This window comes from Dreissena polymorpha, chromosome 3 (genome assembly GCF_020536995.1).
Source record: "Dreissena polymorpha isolate Duluth1 chromosome 3, UMN_Dpol_1.0, whole genome shotgun sequence".
Taxonomy (NCBI): domain Eukaryota; kingdom Metazoa; phylum Mollusca; class Bivalvia; order Myida; family Dreissenidae; genus Dreissena; species Dreissena polymorpha.
The window spans coordinates 54416631-54442999 of record NC_068357.1 but is presented as its reverse complement, the minus strand read 5'-3'; the positions used below and the strand labels follow the sequence as shown (position 1 = coordinate 54442999).

The following is a 26369-nucleotide window of genomic DNA, read 5'->3' as shown; positions in this document are numbered from 1 at the left end:
CCATATGGGGGGCATGCATGTTTTACAAACAGCCCTTGTTGTTTTAAGAATATCTTGCATAGTGGTGATTTTTTGTGTAAATTAGTGTAAATAAGTACTGCATTTGTGCCTATTACATTTATTACAACATTTTTTGCCAATAATGCAAAGCTAATTGTTTTAATTAATAACTGATCCACAACTGATCACAGGGGAAAGATCACAGGGACTGGGCAAATACGCGAAACTTTCTGGTTTTGTATAAAAACAAATGATGTTTTACATAAAAAATTAACATAATCAAAATATATTTATTTTGTGATTTTTCTAATTTGCTTCTTAAGTGGAGAATCAATGTAGTACGATATTTGACGACCTATCGCGCAAGCAAGTTTATTGGCAGGCGTAGTGGTACAAAAACGTATAATGTATTAGTTTATTAATAGACATATAATAACGATCGCTATACACAACTTCACCAAATAGCAGTACATAAGTGAATGTCAGCCGGAATAGCTCAGTTGGGAGAGCGTTAGACTTAAGTTGTTTATGCAACAGTCATCTAAAGGCCCCCCGGTTCAATCCCGGGTTCCGGCACGAACGGAACAGTTTGGCGGCTGACAATTTTTTCAGTCAGGTTAATAAATACAATAAAGCGTTATTTTTATGTAGACATTTTAAAATCCATTTTACTACAATTGGACATTTTTATTAAAATTAATGGATGCAACGTGGTGACAACGTTAATTAAAATTTCTTACCGGGTACATCACTTAAATATCTTATAAAAATACACGTGTTTTTATATTAACAAATAAATGCAAACAACACATCTATTATCCATGTATTTTTATGGTTGTCTATCATAGGCCTATCCCTACCAAATATAGAGCGCGAAGCGCGACACGTATTATTGATTGTAACAATGAGTTGCGATAAAGGAAGCAGCCGCTTATCAAGGAGGAGCTTTGTCCCAGCAACCCGTTTCCCTAGAGTCATGCACTCCTTGTAGTTTTTTTTTAAGAACCACATATAGAGCGCGAAGCGCAACATGTATTACTATCCAGGTGGTATGGGCCCTTTAGCATTATCCGACCATTACGCCCATAGTTATCTTCCTTAGAAGTTGAGAAATTTTGAAATCCTTGTTCGAAGTCCAAAATTTTCATCCGATTGTTCCCAAACTTTCACATGTTTTTTTTTATCAATGAGGACCCAACCCAAACTTTATATGATCAATATCGGTCCATAAGTCCAGAATTATGTCTCTTTGAATTTAAAAATAAGAGTGAAAAACTGCTTGGTTAGGTGATTCTGTCAACATTTTTCATCAGATTCTTTCCAAACTTACAGTGTCTTCATATCAATGAGCATTTTTACCTCATTTAAAATGAGAAACATCGGGGACAATAAGTCCAGAATTTTTTCTATTAAATTTGACAAAATGAACAATTTCCACTTGTTTAAAAGATTTCACAACTTTCGTCTGAATCTTTCCAAACTTGTTAAGTGTTTTTATATCAGTATTACTCGAACCCTATTGAAAATGATGAATATCGGAGCAATAAATCTATTATAATCTTTTACTGAATTTCAAAGTATTGTGAAATGCAGCTTCTTTATACAATTTACAGTTTTCCTTCAAATTTTTTTCAAACTTTTACATTGTTTTTATATCAATGAGTACTCAACCCCTATCGTAAATGAGCAACGTAAGAATAAGTTCAGAATCATCTCCCCTTGAAGTTGAAAAAAAATATGAAATTACGCTAACAAGATGAAGCAGATTTTTCAAAACCTACACAGTTCTGTTCCATTTATGAAAACTGCACACGGATGAGTAAAAAAGAAAACCAATGTAAATAAAATGAACTATGAAATATTTGGGGGTTACAACACAAAATCATAGATAATGGTTATTTGGGAGTTATAACACAACATCATAAATAATGGTTATTTGGGGATTATAGCACAAAATCATAGATAATGGTTATACCAGTATCTTTTTCTATTTTGTTTTAAATAATCGGCCAATATATTAATATTTACAGTAGAAAAAAAAAAGTTCCATGTAACTTCATTGAGTGCCTTTTACACTGAAATTCCCGACGCCCTTTGATGCTTTGCATCAATACTTATCTTGGCCATATATTTTAAGCATATTGGCATGTGCATTAACTTCTAAAGGCATGGCAGAACCCTTCTGTAATTGACCCCCCCCCCAAAAAAACAACACGGTAGTGCATAAGTCATTGGATCATGAGGGCCTGAATCGCTCTACTGGCTGGAATCAATAGGGCTCAAGCCCTTGATAGTATGAACAATCTGAGTAAGTTTTAAACTAACAGACCCAAAATGGGAAATTCATCGCATAAACAAGAAGAAACGTAAAATTTAAACTTCAAATGGCTCCTTTTCAACAATAAGTTGGGACAAATTTTCTTCACTCTCAATGGTATTCTGACCCTTGATGATATAAAACATCTGTTGAAGTTTCAAAAGGATAGAACTTTATATGTAAACAAACAAGAAATGTGTTTGTCGGAAACACTATGTCCCCTTCTGCGCCGCTTGGATTTTTTTTACCTTTGACCTTAAAGGATGACCTTGACCTTTCACCACTCAAAATGTGCAGCTCCATGAGATACACATGCATGCCAAATATGAAGTTGCTATCTTCAATATTGCAAAACTTATGGTAAATTTTTTTTCTCAAATTCAAGGGGAGATAATTCTGGACTTATAACTCCGATATTGCTCATTTTCAATAGGGTTTGACTCATCATTCAGATAAAGACACTGTGCAAGTTGGGAAATGATTGGATGAAAACTGTGGACTTAATTGCGTAAACAAGCCTTATTTCACAATTTTCTCAAATTCAAGGGAAGATAATTCTGGACTTTTTACTCTGATGTAACCCATTTTCAATAGGGTTTGAGTCCTCATTAATATCAACACACTGAACAAGTTTGAAAAGAATCGGATGAAAAATGTGGACTTTATCGGATAACACAAGAGAAAGTCTAACGCACACACACACAGACAGACGGACACCATGCCATCCCATAAGCTCTTCTGGCCTATGGCCTGTAGAGCTAAAAATGAGGGGTTGCATTTATTGTTAAATTGTTTACCGTATTTAAAATTAACAATTTTGTTAAGTACTCAAATATTTTTAGAATCCCAATAATAACAAATATTTTTTTCTTGAATTTTACCGGTTATACTGATAGTACTAATAATAATATATAATTAAAAGTAGTTGTTGATGAAGTAGTTGCAGTAGTATAGTAGTAGAAGTAGTACCGGTAAACAAATAATCATACAAATTAATTTGTTTTCCAAGTCTTGTATTGTATAACAATAGAAATATCATTTATTGCCACTGTAAAATGTCTAGCCCTTCCAGGACTTGCCTGCTCAGTGTTTTGAACTGCCAAAAAATGTCTAATATTTACATGTGATCTATTTTCTAATCTGACAAATATATTTTTTGTTATTTGCTGCAGTGTATTGATTATCAGCTAATTAGGTCTGCTAGACTGCTACCACAGCTGCAGTGCATTGATTATCAGCTAATTAGGGGTCCACTACACTGCTTCCTCCACAGCTGCAGTGTATTGATTATCAGCTAATTAGGGTCCGCTACACTGCTTCCACAGCTGCAGTGTATTGATTATCAGCTAATTAGGGTCCACTACACTGCTTCAACAGCTGCAGTGTATTGATGATCAGCTAATTAGGGTCCACTACACTGCTTCCCACAGCTGCAGGTGTATTGATTATCAGCTAATTAGGGTCCCGCTACACTGCTTCCAACAGCTGCAGTGTATTGATTATCAGCTGATTAGGGGTCCACTACACTGCTTCCACAGCTGCAGTGTATTGATTATCAGCTAATTAGGGTCCGCTACAACTGCTTCCCCACAGCTGCCAGTGTATTAATTATCAGCTTATTGGGTCCGCTACAACACACTGCTTCCACAGCTGCAGTGTATTGATTATAAGCTGATTAGGGTCCACTATACTGCTTCCCTCAGCTGCAGTGTATTGATTATCAGCTTATTGGGGTCCGCTACACTGCTTCCACAGCTGCAGTGTATTGATATCAGCTAATTAGGGCCCACTACACTGCTTCCACAGCTGCAGCTGTATTGATTATCAGCTAATTAGGGTCCGCTACACTGCTTCAACAGCTGCAGTGTATTGATTATCAGCTAATTAGGGTCCACTACACTGCTTCCACAGCTGCAGTGTATTGATTATCAGCTGATAGGGTCCCACTACACTGCTCCACAGCTGCAGTGTATTGATTATCAGCTAATTAGGGTCCACTATACTGCTTCCACAGCTGCAGTGTATTGATTATCAGCTTATCTGGGTCCACTACACTTCTTCCACAGCTGCAGTGTATTGATTATTAGCTTATTGGGGTCCACTACACTGCTTCCACAGCTGCAGTGTATTGATTATCAGCTGATTAGGGTCCCCTACACTGCTACCCACAGCTGCAGGCTGGGGTGGGGACGGTGGTGGGTAAAAAGATAAGGCCTTAAAAACAAGCCTTTTCGCTGATTTAGCGAGTCAAAGTAATTTGCTATTAAAGTAAAAGCTGTTTTAACAGAAAATTACATGTGCCTGATGTTACAAATATTATCCCTACCTCATATTGAAATACAGACATACTGCATCGATTGGCTGAAGTGACTTGACCATTTTTTTACAGCCATTTGAACCATACTTTAGAAAGCTTCAATTGTTTTGTTATTTGAGTCAGAACCTCAGAACCTCATTCACTTAGATATATAACGTCCTTCAATCTACTGGTCTATATGTGGGCCATGCATTGTTCACCTAGAGCTATAATTGATGGTGTATTTACCCTACATACTGCTCTGACACAGATGTAGAGCTAGGGTTTGACAATAAGTTGTGTTTATATATCTTAGAACATTGATGTCAAAGTGTGAACTTAACCTTTGACCCTCTCCCACTCAGAAGCAAATGGAAAATATATTTTTTATGTAATAAAATATCTTATGATTATAAAAACTTGCAATAACAAACAAAAACAATATTTATCACAGCTGCAAAAACATGTTTAAAAAAAAAGCTTACATGCAAAGGACTGGTTTGCAGATTTAAAAACTAATAATTTGCAAACTTTTCTTAATAATTTCAATATAACAAAACTTTAGAAACAGTGTTTTGGAAGAAAAATAAAAAATGCCTTTGAGTATTAAAGCTTTCAAAGTGTGTAAGGTTCACATTCATGTATAGGAATTATTTGGTTTTTCTTTGTTTACTGCTTACCTTTTTTTAAGCAGTTAGGTTTTAAACTTAGTTACTTGTTATGGTGTGTTGGCAAATGAAATGCCATAAGCAAGTCCCTTCAAATCAATTATACTGTGTAGATAAAAACACAAACAGTAACAACTTAATGTTTAAACTTACTCCTGTATGTTTTGTATAGACAGGAAAACTATTTCATCAACATGAATGAACACAGAATATAGAAACAATACAAAAATGTTAAGGACATAGTTGTTGACTCTTATTATGGCACATGTTTGTGTTAAGAGACTTCTTTACTTCATAAAATATTTCTGTATTGAGTTATTCTTTTCAAAATATTATGAAACCTCTTTTATCCATATTACTTCAACTAAAAGACAGAACAATTTTTATAATACAAATACATGTACATTGGAAACTAAACACAACAATAAATACTGTACAATTAAAATAACAAAAAATATACACTAAAACGTAGTGTTTTTTTTATAAAATGAAACAACAGACACAAAATAATACATTTCTCAAAACAAGAGCTGTCACCATAGGATGACTTATGCCCCCTATAAACGCTTGATAGAAGTAATGAGCTTTTTTCGAAACCTAAATGCAAATTTCAAAACCTAAACACGGACCCTAAGTTCAAGGTCACAGGGGTCAACATTTTTGTGCGTATGGAAAGGCCTTGTCCATATACACATGCATACCAAATATGAAGGTTATATCTCAAGGGACATAGAAGTAATGAGCATTTTTCGAAACCTAAACACAGATTTCGAAACCTAAACGCGGACCCTAAGTTTAACTTCAAGGTCACAGGGGTCAAAATGTTTGTGCGTATGGAAAGGCCTTGTCCATTTACACATGCATACCAAATATGAAGGTTATATCTCAAGGGATATAGAAGTTATGAGCATTTTATGAAACCTAAATGCAAAGTGTGACAGACAGACGGACGGACAGTCTGATCACTATATGCCCTCCTACCGGGGGCATAAAAAATACTGTGCAATTAAGATAAACAAAAAATATACACTAAAATCTAGTGTGTGTTTTTTTTTATAATGGAACAACAGACACAAAATAATACATTTCTCAAACAAGCATGCCTATTTTATTTCAAACATTTAAGTCCAACAAGAGCTTTTCGAATTCCAACCCACTATCCACCAGGGCCTGATAACTTTAAACTTTAATGTCCAGTTAAGTTAATTATCTGTTAAAACTTCAGACCACAATACAATAAATATTAAAAGGCAATATTTTCATTACACAAATACACAAATTTGTTGAACAAACAAATTTGTTTACAATAAGAACACAGCCAATTCTTAACAATTAAGTCAAATAAAAAAAAATTATCAAAAAATTAATGGCTATAAATATAACTGTCAGTTAAAATTTTGGGCAACTATACACCAGGTCTCATGGGTGACGTGGCATTTCCAACAGTTTGGACACAATCTGCTTAGGTAAAGGCAACTGCTGCAATTTTGTGCCAGGAACATGGCTCATAATTATCCACTTGCAAAGCCTGAAGAGGGATATATCGACAGGGAGTTGCCAAATCCTCGCCTTTCCATCGCTGGAAGCAGTCGCCAACTGTTCCCCAGTCGAGGAAAAAGACAGCCTCATGATGGAGGGAAAACTGGAATTTTTCACTGTAAGATCAGGCACATGGAAATTCATGTCAATTTGAAACACCATCTGTGCATCGTTAGTAGATAGCAAATAAATATTGAAGTCCCTTGTTCCCACGGCAATAGAAGTACCTTGCGGATGAAAAGCTAGAGAGTCAATATCGTCTTTTCCGAGGACTTCAGACTGAAGAAAAGTCTCTTTTGAGGAAACATTCAGAAAATACACTTTTCTGTCCTTGCAACCGACTGCTAGGATATCATGGCATGACCTTGGATCGTAATCAAACGTCCCAGACCAACTGGGGTATGCGTTAGCTGGAAGAATGTCGGCTGCGATATCTACAACAATTTCAAGATTCTTGCTAAGTACGAAAACGTATTCGATATTTGAGCACACTGTTATATATTCACTATCTGGTGACCACTTACACTCCACGTGTTCGTTGAAGCTATGACCTTTGAACCCCTGGATGTGGCGAGACAGCGGGAGATCGATATCGTGAAAGGTCAACCCCTTGTCCACTCTGGAAATGATAATTTCAAAGGATTTCGATACAGAAAGGAGTATAGCAAGGTACTTCCCGTTGGGTGAGAAGGCACAAAATTTGTAGTTGCAGTTACGAATATCTTTATGCTTTATGAAGACATCTTCATGGTTTGTTGTCTGAATCTTCACTGCCTCTGGTCCAATGTAGCCAACATACTCACCAGACAGATGCATCTGAATGTTGGGGAAGTTGGGCATACTGCTCTCTGGGAAAACAACAGCCGCTGGAAAATAAACAGCAGCCACTAGACAATAAACAGCAGCCACTAGTAAATAAACATCAGCCACTAGAAAATAAACAACAGCCACTCGTTTGGCATACTGGTTTCCGGGAAATCAACAGCCGCTGGAGAATAAACAACAGCCACTACACAATAAACAACAGCCACTTGAAAATAAACAACAGCAACTAGAAAATAAACTAGTGACCTCAAAATCAATAGGGGTCATCTGCTAGTCATGATCAATGTACCTATGAAGTTTCATGATCGTAGCCATTAGCGTTCTTGAGTTATCATCCGGAAACCATTTTACTATTTCAGGTCACCGTGACCTTGACCTTTGATATAGTGACCTGAAAATCAATAGGGGTCAACTGCGAGTCATGATCAATGTACCTATGAAGTTTCATGATCCTAGGCATAAGCGTTCTTGAGTTATCATCCGGAAACCATTTTACTATTTCGGGTCACCGTGACCTTGACCTTTGACCTAGTGACCTCAAAATCAATAGGGGTCATCTGCGAGTCATGATCAATGTACCTATGAAGTTTCATGATCCTAGGCCTAAGCATTCTTGAGTTATCATCGGGAAACTATTTTACTATTTCGGGTCACTGTGACCTTGACCTTTGACCTAGTGACCTGAAAATCGATAGGGGTCAACTGAAAGTCATGATCGATCTACCTATGAAGTTTCATGATCCTAGGCCTAAGCGTTCTTGAGTTATCATCCGGAAACCATTTTACTATTTTGGGTCACTGTGACCTCTACCTTTGACCTAGTGACCTCAAAATCAATAGGGGTCATCTGCAAGTCATGATCAATGTACCTATGAAGTTTCATGATCCTAGCCCCAAGCGTTCTTGAGTTATCATCCGGAAACCACCTGGTGGACGGACCGACCGACAGACCGACCGACAGACCGACATGTGCAAAGCAATATGGCCCCTCTTCTTTGAAGGGGGGCATAATAACATCCACTTGTTTGGCATACTGGTTTCCAGGGAAACAACAGCTGCTGGAAAATTAACAACAGCCACTAGAAAATAAACAACAGCCACTCATTGAGCATACTGGTCTCCAGGAAAACAACGGCCGCTGGAAAATAAACAACAGCCACTTGAAAATAAATAGCTGTCACTAGAACAAGAGATGTGTTAGTCAGAAACACAATGCCCCCTACTGCCCCGCTTTGATTTTTTATTTTTTTTTTATCATTTGGCAGGTACAGATAATCCCTTTAAAGCTTATTACTTCCCTTGGATTTGTTTTTTTTACCTTTGACCTTGAAGGATGACCTTAACCTTTCACCACTCAAAATGTGCAGCTCCATGAGATACACATGCATGCCAAATATGAAGTTGCTATCTTCAATATTGCAAAAGTTATGGCAAAATGTTAAAGTTGGAGCAAACAAACCAACAAACCAACCAACAGACAGGGCATAAACAATATATGCACTTTAGTGGAGGGGGACATAACTAGAGCTGTCAGAGGACAGCGTGCTCGACTATTCGAGTGCTTGACAGTTTAACGTAAGCCATCATGGGGAAATTGTTCATATTCAATAATTTATTAGACGATCTTTCAAAAATAAAAAAAAAGGAAACAATTTTTTTTTTGGGGGGGGGGGGGTTGAGAGGGGGTATAATGTAATGTGGGGTGGGGTCATTTATTAGAAAAATAAAAAAAAGGGGAAAAAAAATTGGGGGGGGGGGGTATAATGTGGGGTGGGGTAATTTATTAGATGGTGTTGAAAAAAAAATTGGGAGGGGGTTGGGGGGGGGTAGGGGGGTGAGAGGGGGGTATATTGTGGGGTGGGGTAATTTATTAGATGATGTTAAAAAAATTGGGGGGGAGGTTGGGGGGTAGGGGGTGAGAGGGGGGTATAATGTGGGGTGTGGTAATTTATTAGATGATGTTTAAAAAAAAAACAAGATTTCTTTGAGAAATACAATGCCCCCCAGTAAGCAAAATATGAAGTTGCTATGTAGTTTATCTGGGTTGCCACCCACCTGATGAAATAAAATTCCCTGACTTTTCACTGACTTGTCCTGACCAATAGACATGGTAGAATAAGTGGTGGTGGTGGTGGTGGTGGTGGTGGTGGTGGTGGTGGTGGTGGTGGTGGTGGTGGTGGTGGTGGTGGTGGTGGTGAGTAGTAGTAGTAGCAGCAGTAGCAGCAGCAGTATGAGATTTTGAATGAATTAAAGGGAGGCAAATCTGTAATAAAACGAACATGCATAAACCGTAGTTGTTTCCCTTGTTTGAACCATGCTAAATCCTTATAAATTTATAATGCCTATTTCCAGTAACTGTGACCTTCATCTGTGACCTTGACCTTTGACCTAGTGACCTCAAAATCAATAGGGGTCATCTGCGAGTCATGATCAATGTACCTATGAAGTTTCATGATCCTAGGCCCAAGTGTTCTTGAGTTATCATCCGGAAACCACCTGGTGGACCGACAGACTGACAGACATGTGCAAAGAAATATACCCCCTCTTCTTTGAAGGGGGGCATGAAAATTGGGGGTAGGGGGGAGGTTGTGGGGGGAGGGATTCTGGGTAGGGGCGTGGGGTATTGTTTGGGTGGAATCCATTGTGGTATTCAGGTAAGTGTTGTTTTGTCAAAGTAATAATTAAATAAAATGTGATAATAAATAAAGAAGTTATGGCAATTTAAGCAAAATGTTCAATTATCTAAATGTAAAAGGGGCCATAATTATGTCAAAATGCTTGATACAGTGGTCTGCTCTTGTTTATAGGTTGGGGTCATGTTGGTTAACAAGTATGCAAAATATAAAAGCAATATGTCAAAGAATATAGGAAATATTTGGGGTAGTACGCAAAGTTAAACATAGATTTATCAATAATATGCATATTCTAAGTATAAAAGGGGCAATAAATCTGTCAAAATGCTTGATACAGTTATATGCTCATGTTTATAGGTTGGGGTCATGATTGTTAACAAGTATGCAAAATATGAAAGCAATATGTCAAGGGACATTGAAAATATTTGGGGTAGTACGAAAACTTTAACATTTGCAAGAAACGGAACAGAAACGCCGACGCCGGGGTGAGTAGGATAGCTCCACTATATATATTTCATATATAATAGTCGAGCTAAAAATAACTGATTGATAAATTTCTACATAAATACAATAACATTGTGAATACTGGTACATGTCCAAGTATAAATTTAAACTATGGCTCAACAGCATTGAACAGAAATGTATTGCTGCATTCTTGGAAAACTGGACTAAATACATGATTGTTAAGTGCCTTCCAAGATTACCCTGTGCAATCTGCATAGGCTAATCAGGGACAACTATGTCCACCTTATTTGTATTTTCATTAAAAACAGATTTTTTTTTTAATCCATAGAAGCGGAGAGCGTTGTTCCTGATTAACCTGATCAGACTGCATAGACTAATCTAGGATGACAATTTTCACACATGCATTAATCCTAGTTGTTAAAGAGTAAGGTTCAAATAAATGAAAACAATGGCCCTATAGCATCGATCAGATACATTGAATAAAACTGAATTCCCATGTACAAGGCTGAGTAATAAAATTCTACATAAATTTAACAAAAACATGGATACTTGTACATGTTCTGGTATAAATGAAAATAGCTAAAAATAAAAATATTTGAATTCCCATACAGGCCTTCATGAGGTCCAGCTTCATGACTCTACCAGGGCGGACATGCTTGACAGAGTTCCATGCATGCATCGTCCGGGGATCGTATGCCCCGCCAGTCAGGAATAATGTGTTGTCATCGTTGGGCAGGAACTGAGCATCACACCACCAGTACACATTGTTGGGAGACACTTTAGTGTTTAGCCCTACACAAAGTTTGGCACACTTTTACATCATTTATAATCGTCGGCATGAATTTTTTATTTTTTGGGGAAACAAAAATTCACGGCTTGTTTATTTTGGAAAAAAAGAGGAATTTGCGTCATTTTCCCATGTGTTTTTGTGTCATATTTGTGGATCGGTCAACTCATAAAATCAACGCAAATTAACGTCCCAGGAATAATTATGATTTTACATGTCACTAGTTGTATCAGAATTTTATAAGGAAAATATACAGACTGATATATTCAAGGTGTTCTAAATAGAAAATGTTCTGTAATTCACTGAGTTATTTTCACTTACATTGAATACAATGCAGGGCTTGATAATAAACAACATGGGACTAAATCCAATTGTCTAGTCGGGCCCATATAAGCAAACCGATTCTTAGACTTACGCATAGAGAATAGACTTAGACTCAATTAAACAAGCAAATTCGTTGAATTGATATCCCCCCGCCAATATATTTCTCGACACAAAAAGTTGTCTGGATGGATGGACAATGCCAACGTGCATCATCCTCTTATCAATATATATACTCCTACCAAGTTTCAATGAAATCCGTAAAAGCACTACCAAGATATGGCTCCGGACACACACAAAAAGCATTGTTTCAAGATACAAAGGGCCATATCTCCTTTATTATCCGATGGCGAACAATGACATTTGGCATGCATCATCCTCTTATCCATATATACTCATACCAAGTTTCAATGAAATCAGCCAAAGCACTTCCAAGATATGGCTCCTGTCACAAAAAAGCCTTTTTTTCAAGATACACAGATGGTGTACAATGCCATTTGGCGTGCATCATCCTCTTATCCATATATATACTCATACCAAGTTTCAATGAAATCCACCAAAGCACTTCCAAGATATGGCTCCGGACACAAAAGTGCCGGACGGACAGACGGACAACGCCAAAACAATACCCCTTTATGGCGGGGGATAAAAACCATGGAGTTTGCATACAATCGTATATACAAGCTTAAAACAGTGCATATATCATCAAAATATCATTCTTAACTTTTTTTTTATTATTAATGTTAACTGCCATGCTAGATTTGACTTTTTGGAATTTTTAACACATCGCAGTTTAACGAATATTCTTCATTTTTAATAATCAGTTGGTGAATAGGGGCCTTGGCAATGTTACTAAAGTAAAAAATTTACGTATCGTCAAATGATTATTTGTTTTTAATAAATCAGTCCATTTATTTTTGTATGGCACATGTGCTTAAAGTACTGTTTGTACTTCACAATTAAATAAAAGTGTGTTAATACATTTGATAAGGGCAGTTTTTGAAACATATTGCTGTTCTTACCAAAATAAATTAATCATCAGGAAAGAACAGAGCTAATTTCTCAGCAATTAATAAATTACCCCAGACTTTAAGACAAATATAAAAGTCAATAAGGGAATCAGGGATAACACTTAAGCACATGCATTAATCCAAGTTTTTCCAAGAGCGAGACACAACTGAACTTAGAATGCAACACTAGTGCTCTCACTGAACTTACAACAATTCATCGGATATGTCATAGTCTCCAGGACTAAGTCGCCAGCAGGTTTGATGAGGTGGCTGGGGAACTTGCGGTGTTTTGTGTTGGGTATGCACCTCCCAACATCACCCTCAATGTGTGTGTGGAACTGAATCCGCATTGCCAGACCCATCTTGGAACAGCTGATGGTTCAAGTGCGATACATAACCTGAAATTTGATAAATATTTATGTCATAAAAGAAAATGAGCCTTGTTCTGGGGAAAACTGAGCTTAATGGATGTGCATAAATGTGTCTTGTTCTGATAAAACTGGGCATAATACATGTGCGTAAAGTGTCGTCCCAGATTAGCCTGTGCAGTCCGCACAGGCTAATCAGGGACGACACTTTCCGCCTAAACTTGATTTTCGGTAAGGAGGGACTTTCTTGAAACTAAAAATACCATAAAAGCGGAAAGTGTCGTCCCTGATTTGCCTGTGAGGACTGCACAGGCTTATCTGGGACGACACTTTACGCACATGAATTAAGCCCAGTTTTCTCAAAACAAGACATAAATTGTTGTCCCTGATTAGCCTGTGTGGTTTACACATGCTTATCTTGAACAACACTTCTTGCTGCATCCGTTTGTTGAACATTTATTTTCATTATAATTGATAACAGGTGTAAATGATGAGTACTTGATATAAAAAATTTTAATTGTTGGTTTGCTTGTAAAATATTGCTTTTGATAATGATTGAATAAAGGATATTAATTAAACAGCATTATTGCTTTACAATCTGTTGCCAATTTATGAAGTCATGTCAGTTGTGTACCAAATGTATAATTGTTTTAAATTATTTCTAAATGCAAAACAACTCACAGAAATGTTATTGACATTATTAATACAGTCAGCAAACTGTGGCAAAATATATAACAAGAGCACCGCATAATGGGTGCCACTCTCGGCTGCGGGTGCATTTTTTAAGAAATGAAAGCTTGTCAGAATTTCTGGGGGTTTTTTTTAGCGGTCACAGTGACCTTGACCTATGACCTAGTGATCCAAATATGGGTGTGGCGTGTAGAACTCATCAAGGTGCAGCTACGTACAAAGTTTCAAATTTGTAGGTGGAAGCATTTTGATTTTAGAGCCAATGTTCAAAACCTTAACAAAATGTTAAGGTTTTAGCACGACGCGGACGGCAGACATGACGACGGACACGACACGACGAGCTGGCTATGACAATACCTCGGGTTTACTCCGAAAATAGCCGAGCTAAAAATTATGTATATGGTTGTGTGTGTGTGTGTGTGGCAATTCTGTATTGTATTGTTAAGACATGTATATTCCTTATTGTTAACCATTTAAAGTTATCCAAATATATGAAATAGTAAAAAGTTTATAGTTTGCTTTATTTCAAAGCTGTCTTATATCACATTGACCACATACCTGAAGAAAAAGACAAAAGAAACATTTTTAAATGGAAATAACTTTAATAAAGACAATACAATACTGTAATAAACAACATCCCATAGCTATAAAGAGTATCAACCAAATATTTACAATGATTTATTCAAATTAAAAATTGGGCTGAAAAAGTCTGGTACTTTGGCCATATGAGCCTGAAATTTGGGCCCAATGAGCCTGAAACAAAGGAGGCCCAAAAATCTTGGTGCTGAAAGAGCAGACAACCGAACACCAGAGGTAAATATTATCTACATTACCAAGCAAGTCATTTTCCTTCTCTTTATTATTTATTGGCAAGATAATTATAGTAAACCGTTAAGTGTTAAATCTATGTAGAGAAGATCATTTAATGAATACCATGTCCAGGGGTGTAGATAACCTCCAAACATTGGGGAGTCGGTCCAGTTTCTGTACTGGGAACATAAAGGGGTTTGTTTGAGAGTGTTGTCCTCTCCCGTGGTTCCGAAAAAATTTACAATTACAATTAACATGGTGCGTTTTGGGGGAACTTTCATGTTGATATAAATGCTCGATCTTTGTCAACCCAGAAATATCAACAGTTATTTTTTCTTTCCAAAAACTTGTGCTAATTTAAACATAAAATAAAGTAAATGTTTGTGTATTTTAATGACAGGAAGACTGTAATAAATAACCACACGAAAATACACAACAAACAATCCAATATGACATAATTAGTAAAGAATATATCCACATTTCCGAGCACTATTAAAATACTGAGCTGTGATGAATAAATATGATTAAATTAAGTTAAATAAACAAAAATTAGGGCATAATTCATTTTTTAAAGTCCTAAGAACAATATCCACGCCAAATTATTTGTTGATTGAAGACACAATTTATCATGCACTGTTCGCGTATGTTAATGCCAAGTGTAGTAGTGTCACATTCTATGAAAACTTCCCAAATATAGTTAACCGCGAATCTTTCCCACTGACAAACTCATTGGCAACATCTAACAAGTCCATTGCGTCGGTAGCACACCTGTGCACGTGGAGCGTCATGAGGTGGGTGAGTCTCTCCTGTGTCATAGACGTCCGGAGGTACGTCTTCAGGCTTCTCAGGGCGGAGAAGGACCTTTGCTGGTGGCGTTGGTGGCGGACATTACCAGGACGTGGCGGGAGGACGCGCATCACCTCCGAGAAAGAGGCGAGATTCAGAAGGCAAGACGCGGAATGAATGTGAAAATGTCCGTGATGGTCTTGACCTCCTTGTCCCGTACGGCGACCTGGTACGTCTCCAGTTGAGTGGTGAGCGCCTACTCGTTAAAGTCGTCCCTGTAGAAGTCCAAAACGCTCTGCAGATGAGAGGGTAGTCTGTGACCACCACGGGCGCAGCACACCAGAAGGTCTTGGAGGGATCTGTATGTCTTCAGGGCTTTTTTTCCTTCTTTGGGACCTGCCGAAATACGGCCCTTTCCCCTCGGATTTTTTTCCCCTCAGCAGGTTAATTTTTCCCCCAACTTCCTTTTTTTCCCCCCCCCCCCCAAATGTTTTTTTTTTTTAAACTTTAAATTCATAAGTTAACCTGATCCGATGTAGAAAATACAAAATATTGCAAAATAAAATTATCTGTTGCCTTTAATTTGTTTTAAAAACAGCAAAATATGTTTAATTGATTATTTAAGACTTTCCTTATTTTCCCCAAAATCCGGCATTTCGCATGTTTTTTCCCCCAAAATCCTGCATTTCGCGCGATTTTTTCACCCTCAAAAAAGGACCAGGCCCTTTCCCCAAAATCAGATAAAAACCCCTGGTCTTGTAGCCTGGCTGAACGAATCTGTCCTTGATATACGCGATCACCAAATTGAATGCTTCGAAGTAGACCTTGCGGTACCAATCACGTGCTGTGGCTGGATACTCGTAGGCCCCAATCCCTACATCATAGCGTTTTGTCACCTTGCGTCGCCTGGGAACCACTGGCTCTCCTACGTCGACGTCATCGAGCTGGCTGTTGACGTCAACCAAAAACTTGTCAAAGGCATCGTCTGAGCGCTTGCTGGTCAATGTTTCCACTGTCATTGAAGCAACCCTCTGATGCGGACATGTCCTTCTATTGTAGGGTGCGGCTCAAGTTGTCTGTATGTCGCAGGATGATGTGACCCAGGTGGACACCAAAGAAGAGGTCGAAGCTCTCCATCTGGGACCGCACTGCCTACTATCCTGGAACGGATATCCAAGTCGTTGGTCTGCTCGTAGCAGGTGTCCCACAAGGTCTGTAACACAGTGTAGTTGTCAATGACACTTCGCAGGCTTGCTGCACGCACTGTCCATCTTGTGGGGCACAGTACACGAAACCCAGGGATATCGGGGCTCATCTCCTCCTTCAGGGTCTGTAAGGTACTGTCCCTCTTTGGTGAATACTTCATCAGTTTGGAGACTTCATGCACCGTATCCATGGTGTTGCGCAAGACCTTGCACTGACGTACACAGTCCCCAACAGCCAGATTGAGCGCATGTCCGTAGCAGTGCGTGACCACAGCTCGCATCTCCTTGGCTAAGATGTTGTTCGCCACACCACACTTCGCTCCGGTCATGTTGCTGGCCCCGTCATAACACTGCCCTCTGCACTGGCTCAAAGATAGGTTCATTCTTAGAAGAGTGTCTTCTATGACCGATGTCAGTGTAGTGGCGTCAATGGAATGTACTCGGTGAAACCCAACAAAGTCCTCGTGCACATTTAAGTCCTTGTCCACGTGTCTGAAGACTAACACCACTTGTTCTTGGTTGGACTTGTCTGTTGTCTCGTCAGCCATGATCGTGAAGAACTTGTTTGTCTTGATGTCGCTGGCCACTTTACCAAGGATGCACAGTGCCATGAGCTGGAGTACTTCATTCTGGATTTCAGGGGCGACAAACTTGTCCTGCTTCCGTTCCAGCCACCAAGGAGAGAGCCGTCCGTCTCCCCGTGGTGTTGTAGCAGCTGCATGAAGTTTCCTTCATCGTCAGTCATGCCCACGTTACGCAATGCCCTGGCGTGCGAGGAACCGTATGCTGCGTAGGATTTGCAGCAGCTGCTTCCGGTTCTAGGCCTTCTCCTTAGCATGCCCCACTTACAGCGTCTCTCCCACATCACGTGTAGTGGAAGGAAGTGTCACCAGTCGCTGGACCGCCTCCTTGTGGCAATCGCTGCTGTCGCGCTTCCGGAACTTCACGGGACCCTGTTTCCGGTTGGAGAAGCCGTCACTGATGAAGCTGCCGTCCACCTTCGTGTTGCCAATCTTGCCCATCTTCTTGGCAGCCATGCAGAGATGGCAGAACGCAAGGTCCCGGCTCTGAAAAGAATAACATTGTTAATGTAATAAATTGTGTGTTAAATATTAATCATAATAATAAGAAAACATTATTAAGCAACAATACAAGTAATATTTGAATGTTTTATTTTTTCTAAATTTCGTTTGTATTTAGATTGATGTTAGGTTCATAAAAGGTAAGAACAGTCGCAAATTAAAATTTAATAATAATATACATACCTCATCATAGTGGAGCCATGAGAACGAATCAAACCAACTAGATTTGAATGAACGGTGTTCTGGCTGTTTCTTCTCGAACGTACGCTTAGGAAAAGCGAAATTTCGAGGCTGATTAGGAATACTCATTTTGAAAATTACATGTATGATATTGTTTCAATGATTTCTAATCAAATAATAAAGGTTCTACTTAGAGAACAAACATATTTTCAATCAAACTAATGTTTTTCATGCATATATCTACTTTAAAGCGATCAATTAAAATTAAAGAAAAGCCTGTTCTTAATCAAAACACCGACAGTGCAATTACAGAAAAGAACAATAAAACAAATAACGCAATGACATTTCCCTGGGCCCCTGGTTTATGACAGCTAACAAGGGATATTGACACATCACTAATGGCTACCTCGGAGCAGACGGAGAGGGGACACATGGCTTCTGCACTGACGGCGCGTGATTACAAAAATACTGGTTTTGGGGAGGCGATTTTGGGGGATTTCACGTTTTATTTATATAACGACGACTAGCCGAAATATTGGGGAGGCGGCCGCCTCCCCTGCCTCCCCATTAACTACGCCCTAGCATGTCACATGAATGGTGAATGATAACTTCTGTTTTGTTCAATCCTGGGAGTGACATGGCTAAATGAAATAAGGCTTAGGGCTTGTTACACTATTATATAGTATTATCATATGAAGTATACTAGCTAAAGAAACTTCAGCGTACAGTTCATATAGTATTGACAGACCTGTTTAAAGTCGCGCCAGTCAAAAATCATAAAAAGCGACATTTAAAGTTATGGTAGCCAGAACTAGAAGTATACTATTAAGTTTTAGGAAAAGTATATTATCTAGCGTGAAAAACACAGTTGAGCTGAATGAAAACATATGATTTTCGGCGATTATTTTGAAAACTTTGTCTGCCCCAGTCATTGACAAAAGAAAAAGTTAAAACATCAATCAATTATTATGTAAAAACTATCTCGTTGAGTGACCCGAATCGACGCTGCCCTAATTCGACGCATTTTTGTTTTGCCTCTGTTTGATACATCAATCGTAACACTTCGTCCATCTCCGATTTCTCCGTAAAGAGTATTCCTTATGCAATAAAAAGCCGGTTGGATCCAGAGTGTTGATACATAAGCGACATCCGTTGACGTCATACAATAGCACATGGTAATCTACGCACAATTTACTATAGTTATTGTTTATTATGTGGAAAATAGCGGGTTAAAAGGTTAGATATGGTTGATCGGTTTGCAATTGATGGATTTTTATGTATTTTACATAATGCAAAACTTTTGAACACTTTACACCCAATTGTCTTTGTTAATAAGACCGTGGAATAATGCATCGGTTTCGTCTGCAAAAGTTCACTATTTCATTCATAAGTCACGTGACTGCCATTTGACAAAACATCGTATAAATAGATTTATTTTCACTATGAAAAAGGTGTACGCGTAAACTTTGATTTGAAGTCCGGATATGTTTTTGGTTTTTATGCTGTAATGCAATTTTAACTATATGTAGCAAGTGTTTATGTTGGTAATTGCATATTATGTTTATTACTAACTTTCATTTAATTAATTATAAGTGCAGGTTCCACAAAAGAAGTACAGGTTATATTCACATATTTTCCATGAACACAGCTTATGACAGGGTTGCTGACACAGACCCCTACTAAAATCACTGCAGAAGTATGACATCACACAATTAAAAATCTTAATTGATTTAATTAATTTCAGTTTCATATTACTTTTACAGCAATTACAAATTTAAGTACAACAACCATGAGTTAATATTTTATGCATTCAGTCTCCACAGGAGTGATTTTTACATTGAAATCATGTAACCAATCAGATGCGTCGTTTTAGGGCACTCTCAACAGATATGGCCGCCGTTACATAGACTTGGGTCATTTCGTTTTTCAACGAATTTTTGTTCATAACACAATCAATTGAATTTAAAATGTGTAAATAAAAGGTACACTGTGTAATGAAATAACAAAAATTATTACATAAATCCCTATATTGAGCAACAAAACTTCAACAAACTGCTTGTATGCGTCGAAATTGGGCACTCGAGGATAAAATGCTTTCCATAAATCTCATTACATTTATTAACTATATTTAATGGTTGACTTTTACTTTCATAATTTTAAAATGCTCTTCAATATTTTTTTATTAACACACAATATTTGTAAATTTTAGTTAAGGTAAGACGTTAAATTAAAATAATGTTTCACTTACCTTTTTCTCACCTGAAACCTATTAAAGGTAGGTTAGCTTTTAGGTAAGATTACACTAATCACTATGTATCCTTTTGCAATCGTGATACATCGTCTATCTCCGGACTCCTCCGTAAGATAGGCATTAAATCGTCTGCTGATCCAGGGTGATCCCTATGATGAAGGGATCAACGCACTCTGGACCCAAACGGCTTTTTATTGCATAAACCATGCAATCCACTCTTTACGGAGACTCCGGAGATGGACGAAGTGTTACGATTAGCAGCAGACGATTTATTCAATACGGACAATTCCGGAGATAATCGATGTTCCACGATTGATGAATGCATTGCATTTTATATTTCATTTTCTCTGTTAGACCGACTGCACCCATGCCTTTTGTGGTTAAATCCTGTATCATATGTGTGTGTGCAATATTTTGGTGCATTTCACTTGATTCTAATTAAGTTGCAAGGTAGACATTTGGGGTGCGTTTAAATTATAAATGAAGAACTGTACTTAATGCCTCCGTCACAAATTATCCGGTCGCCGGCCGATGTGTCCGATCTCAAGAGAGATCGGGAAGACTGGACACGTCGGAGCTGTCCGTCGTCCGATGAGTAACACTCATTAAGACATCTGTCAAACATAGAGACCGATCACCGTTCGATCAGCGGACGACTTGTTTTTCCGATCATCGGGCTGGCGCCTGGTCGATGATCGCACGGTCACCGGGTCAATTTTAGCATCGGGCGGCGTGCGGATTAATTTTAATTATCACTTAAAATTTTACCCGATGTCGGGCCCGGGAAGGAATCGAGTTGAGATCGAAAAAAATATCGGGCGATCAAACGCACGGTTATCGCCCGGCGATCGCCCGACATCGGATTCGTTGTACGTGTATCTTGACGAGCTCCGTCCGGCGTCCGTCAGTCATCGTTCGGAGGCGCTCCGGCAATCAGACGGTCACCGGCCGATGTATATGTCCCTGGGAAATACCTTGACTTTAGCCGATACACGTACAATGAATCCGATGTCGGGCGATCGCCGGGCGATAACCTAAATACCGAACACACTTCATTTCAGTAATGTTACGTTCCTGGTATACATGAAACATATTGGAACTACCAATGACACAGCGTCCACGAATTGTCATTGTATCGTGACAACATTCCTCCAACTACTGCAGTGTTGCGCTTGCAATATCTATTACTTTGGATGGCACCGAACGAACCAAATAGAGTTATTGAGTGCACGAAAATGATTTTGAAAAGAAACATATAAATACACTTATATACGTCAAACAAATGCTCATGATTACGATCATAATCTTTTCCGGAAAAGCTTACAAGGAATTCACAAGTGCTCGGGGTTCACATTCTCTCGTTTAAGTAATAAAAGCTCTGTATATAAATATAATGTAAAATTTCACCATGACTACACGGAGTCAAACGTTATTTACGGTTGAAGTAAAACTGGTTGCCGCTGTTTGATCCTCCACGGACGGTTCCAGGCGAGCCTATATTGGGAGGGGGGTCGTGCGGGCGGGCCTGGGGGACAGTGGGGTTATAGTACACTGACATCATAACAATGACGGTCATTCATTCATTCATTGAATTAGACCTACACACTGAAGAACCTCAAAACAAACACATCCATGTTTTTTTCCTTGTAAATTCGCGTGACTCACTAGCTAGTGTACTGCCCTCCATTTGGTATTTACGGTATACCACGATCGCACCATTCAAATGTTTGTTTGTTTATGTTTTGACTGTAAATAATCTTGTTATTATATAATTACACCTTGTAACAACATTGTCTTATATGAAAACGTGCTATTTGAGACGAATGCTAGTAACTACAGGGTTTTTTTTTACTAAGAAAGTGACGCCGATATTCGGCGTCTTCCCCTACCAGAATTTTTCCCCTCAAAATACAATTTTCCCCACCAAAAATATCATTTTTCACCAAAATATAATATTTTCTCTTAAAGAAATGTTTATTTTTCCTTTGGGCATTCGACAATTATCCAATTTGCACCATGTACAACGATCTTTCTCTCTCTCTCCAGACGAACACAAAAAATCTGAGAATCCCAGTTATTCTTAATATAGCTCTTAACTTACGTCATGTAAACTGGGCAACTAATCGTTATAATCATGTGACTATTTAACTGGATACCGGTCTTGCGCGAGAAGGGTGTTTCATCAATATAGACAATAAATTACCGGAAACCAGTCGAATTTTCATCCGGGCTATGTGCAAGCCAAGATATAAACGTGAAAACAGAAAAAAATGTCTCACAATTGGCGTTCTTACACAAACAAAATAAAACAATCGGACTCGGAAGATACTGAACGCATCGAGGCATTTTTTAAGAAAGAGTCATCGAAAACCGTTATAACCCAGCAGGATTCTGAGGTAATCAACATCGAACATTGTGAAAGTGAAAGTAGACAATCGGCAGTTGCCGCTCCTTTCCCTTCCAATACTGTAGCAGATCAAGATCGTCAACCCATTCATCATGAAATTGAAATCACAAAATTGACATCGTCACCCGGCCCCAGTACAGAAATATAGTTGAAAACATTTCCCATAATTAGATCTACACCTGCAACTTAATTAAGGACTTTGACTTTAATACGTGTTAAATGTGTTTAAGAAAAAAAAAGTACAGAGACAAGCCTCTTTTGATGAGTTATAGACATTGAAATGAACAGTTTTTATTTTTTCCCCTAATATGTCTCTTTCGCACTCTTTTTTCCCCTTTCACCCATCGTCCAGCGTCTTCCCCTTTCTCTAAAAAAAACCCCTGAACTATATAAGCAGATATCAATTCGCGTTGATGGTAAAAATACCGCTTATGTAAAAGATGTGTCTGCACGAATACCATGCGGACATGAAATGTTTTCGATACAAATCGTGCAGCAAATACAAGTAAGCCTGCTCGTCGAACGATCGCCACACGCCAATGGGTGTACACTTGGGGACTTTTCTAACGCATCACTTTTAAAACTTGAATATTTCAGGTATGAGTGAAGATATTGATTTACAATTGTACATACGATCATTTGACTAAATTCTATGCAAGCTCACGATAAAATCACTCATCCGTGACGATTAAACGCTTCAGCAGATTTCCAGTCCTTACACCCACTGGACGTTACACCCTCTAAGCCTGGACATTACACCTCCCAAGATGTAAACATAATTGATTAGGTTATTAAGGTGTGATCACACCTACCATGGGGCACACTTCACTTGATTAATGATGTTCCTGCTGTAATGTGTGTCCAATGGGGGTCTGTCCAAGTTTTTTTTATTGTTTGTTTGTCTGTCTTATTGATGTGCAGTTTTAATTAGGAAATAACAATTTTTTGGTGTGAAAAACATTGTTCTTTGATCTTTTCAAAAATTGGTTAATTGTTCATGGCAAAAGAATATCAAACCATCAAAGGTAACAAAGTTAATAAGACAAATACTCAATGCAAATTGTTTTTACTCATTGTCCCAATATATACCAAAACAATTTTAGAGAATATCATACTTTAGGTATACACTTTTACTATGTCAAAATGCCCCCAAAACAAAAATTTTGGTGTATTGATTCAAATTGTAAAAATAAACTGTTAATAGTTCTGATTTTGCTGTTTCATGTGATAATCGTGGATTATGGCGGCATATTAAATGTGGTGATACCGTTAAGTCATTTTCTTCTTCCTATTATAAACATTGTAGATCTATATAATTTGAGCTCCATGACATCATGCGATTTTGGACCTTCGGGCATTTTCCGTTGTTATCAAATGGTCTTGTAACTTATAAATAATTTAAAACACCAACTTGGTTTAAGCTTATTAGCTGCGCCATTCTTGACCAATTTATTTTTGTAAATACTCATTTATAAACTTTTACCTACACTTAAACAATATTTTTGTAGTTGGGCACATTTAAAAAAAATGGCTCATTTTTTAGAACTACTTAGAATTTTTCATTCTGGCTTAAATCTGGAATAGTTAAATTTCAGTTAATGTCTCTTAATGGTGTTTAAAATGTGTCCAATTATTTTTCTAAAAATATGCAAGAATGAACAAGTTATTGCAATAAATGTGGATAAATATGTCAGGAGTGTAAGAAAAAAAAGTGTGGCATGATAACTTTTTAGTATCATAATTTAAATAAGCTTGCTGACTTCTTTGAAAAAATGCATATTCTTTATTTATTTTATCAAAATTTAAAGCCAAAAATTGTTTCTTGTAAAGGTAAATACTACTACATGTTAAAAAAATATAAATAATATTGGCTCAGATCGAACCTCAGTTCAGGAACCTCGCGCAGCGTGCCAACACAGAACCTCTGAAGAAACTGATCAATTACATTGACTCAACCTGGATTCAGTCTTTGACCTTCCCAATACAGAGTTGGTGTATTTACGGGTTACACATCAGAACCAACAACGATGTGGAAGGATTTCACACACGTTTGAATGGCGTTTCTGGTGGTAGATCACTGACATTCTACAAACTTGTTCCTGCACTCAGAAAACAAGCACTGGAGGCTGAGTTGGACATTGACCAGCTGGTTGATAATGGTGTTGGCAGACGGAAAAGAAACCAGTATAGGGAATCTGACCGAAAGATTTTTGATGCCTGGGGTAAGTATGAGGCCAAAGAGCTCACTACATCGGGACTCTTGAGATTAGTGAGTAGGTTGTACGGTGCGGCTGAATATAAAGTCTAGAAATTGTATAGAATTGTAAAATTCAAAGTGAAATGGGATTTCTTGGCAATATTATTTTAGTTTTTTTAATCAATCATAATTTGTATTTTATTTCAAAGTTATTTCTGTCTGTATATTCCTGAAAAAAGTATAAATGTCATCAGTGTCATCTTACATGACAAATCCAATTAGTGGTTCATTAGTTGATTACACCTTTCTAATCTAATCAATATCTTGGGAGGTGTAACGTCCAGGCTTAGAGGGTGTAAAGACCAGGGGTGTAACGTCCAGGGGGTGTAACGACTGGACACCCTTTAGCACGTGGGGTAGGTGTGGTTCCATATATTTTCACATGGAAATGTTGAAACGCGATTTAATTCAAGTTTATTTCAATTTAATTATCGTAGGTGGGTTCTTAAACAAGGAAAACATAAAATTAACTTACAAAACAATATAACTGGTATGAATATTCAGGAGCGCAATCGCGCACTTTAGCGCAATCGCGCACTTTGCATTTTACAGGCTACCTTTCCCACTTGCTAAAGCTTCCGATCGTCACGGATGAATGATTTTATCGTTAGCTTACACATATTGTAGTCAAATGATCACATGTGCAATTTAAAATAAAAATATTTACTCGTTACTGAGATATTTAAGTTTTAAAAGTGTTGCGTTAGAAATATCACCAAGTGTAGTAAAAGGCGATATACATGTTATTCCAATTTAATTTCAATTTTGAAATTCTAGGTTTTTACACAAGAAAAACATAACATTAATTAAAGAAAAACCATATGAATATTTAGGAGCGAAACGGCTCAAACGGCATCTTGCCAGCCGGTCAGTTATTAAGACGTGCATGATGCGGCGTCTCATCAGGGTCTGCGCTGTTTGCTTAAAAGAATTTCTGTATGAAATATTCTAAATATAGAAATAAATATACTAGACATCCCTAATTTTAAATAAATTGATCCAATTTAGTAGAAATTGATCCAATTTAGAAGGATGGGAGAGTCCACTAGGCATAAATGGCTTAAAGGAATGTTTACTTACTGTGAAACCATTATTATTCGTCAGACATTAATTTTCGTTTTTTTCGTCCTTCGACCGATGGACAAATTCAAGATCCTAACGAACAATCATGTCACATATTTGAAACAAATAAGACTGAATTACCGTAGGCATGAGGCATTTAAATCCAGCGTAATCCACGCATATACACAGGGCTCGACATTAACACTCGCACACTCGCAAAATGCGAGTAAAAAAAGATTGCAAGGTAAGTTATAAGCCACTAGTATTTTTTGCAAGTAAAGAAATAGTGAAAAAAAACACAAGTTATATTGCTTAATGCGTTCGACGGCAAGAACGCTAAACCGTAGGTCAATTTTTTGAACGTCCGAATACACTCAAGTTAAATCCGGTTTTGACACAAAGGGATATAC

The 26369-nt window shown here is 37.9% G+C and overlaps 2 protein-coding genes and 1 non-coding gene across 7 annotated transcripts; 1 reads left to right on the top strand and 2 right to left on the bottom strand.

Moving 5' to 3' along the window:
* The first annotated feature begins 485 nt into the window (after positions 1–485).
* Trnal-uaa (transfer RNA leucine (anticodon UAA)) lies at positions 486–576 on the top strand. The gene is given in 2 exon segments: positions 486–522; positions 540–576. It is a non-coding gene; the product is annotated as a tRNA-Leu (tRNA).
* A 4834-nt stretch (positions 577–5410) lies between these two features.
* LOC127874206 (uncharacterized) lies at positions 5411–26288 on the bottom strand. 5 transcript variants are annotated; one of them, XM_052418434.1, is made up of 4 exons: positions 26101–26288; positions 13070–13259; positions 11353–11535; positions 5411–7686 (listed from the first exon to the last, which is right to left on the bottom strand). In XM_052418434.1, the coding sequence occupies exons 2-4, from the start codon at positions 13221–13223 to the stop codon at positions 6701–6703; spliced, it is 1323 nt and encodes a 440-aa protein (XP_052274394.1). In that variant the 5' UTR covers positions 13224–13259; positions 26101–26288; the 3' UTR covers positions 5411–6700. The 5 variants fall into 5 exon arrangements, with proteins under 5 accessions (XP_052274394.1, XP_052274392.1, XP_052274393.1 ...); XM_052418432.1 differs by lacking the exon at positions 26101–26288 and adding an exon at positions 20231–20373; XM_052418433.1 differs by lacking the exon at positions 26101–26288 and adding an exon at positions 18977–19102.
* Positions 16531–17331, bottom strand: LOC127872237 (52 kDa repressor of the inhibitor of the protein kinase-like). Its single transcript, XM_052415568.1, has one exon. It carries the CDS (start codon positions 17329–17331, stop codon positions 16531–16533), a length of 801 nt encoding a protein of 266 aa, XP_052271528.1.
* Positions 26289–26369: the final 81 nt, after the last annotated feature.

Coding starts and splice junctions, on each gene's coding strand:
- LOC127872237 (XM_052415568.1), bottom strand. CDS start 17,331: ATGGCACTGTGCATCCTTGGTAAAGTGGCCAGCGACATCAAGACAAAC.
- LOC127874206 (XM_052418434.1), bottom strand. CDS start 13,223: ATGGGTCTGGCAATGCGGATTCAGTTCCACACACACATTGAGGGTGAT. Junction 11,536..13,069: donor GACATATCCGATGAATTGTT/GTAAGTTCAGTG, acceptor AACTTTGTGTAG/GGCTAAACACTAAAGTGTCT. Junction 7,687..11,352: donor GCTGGACCTCATGAAGGCCT/GTATGGGAATTC, acceptor TTTATTTTCCAG/CGGCTGTTGTTTTCCCAGAG.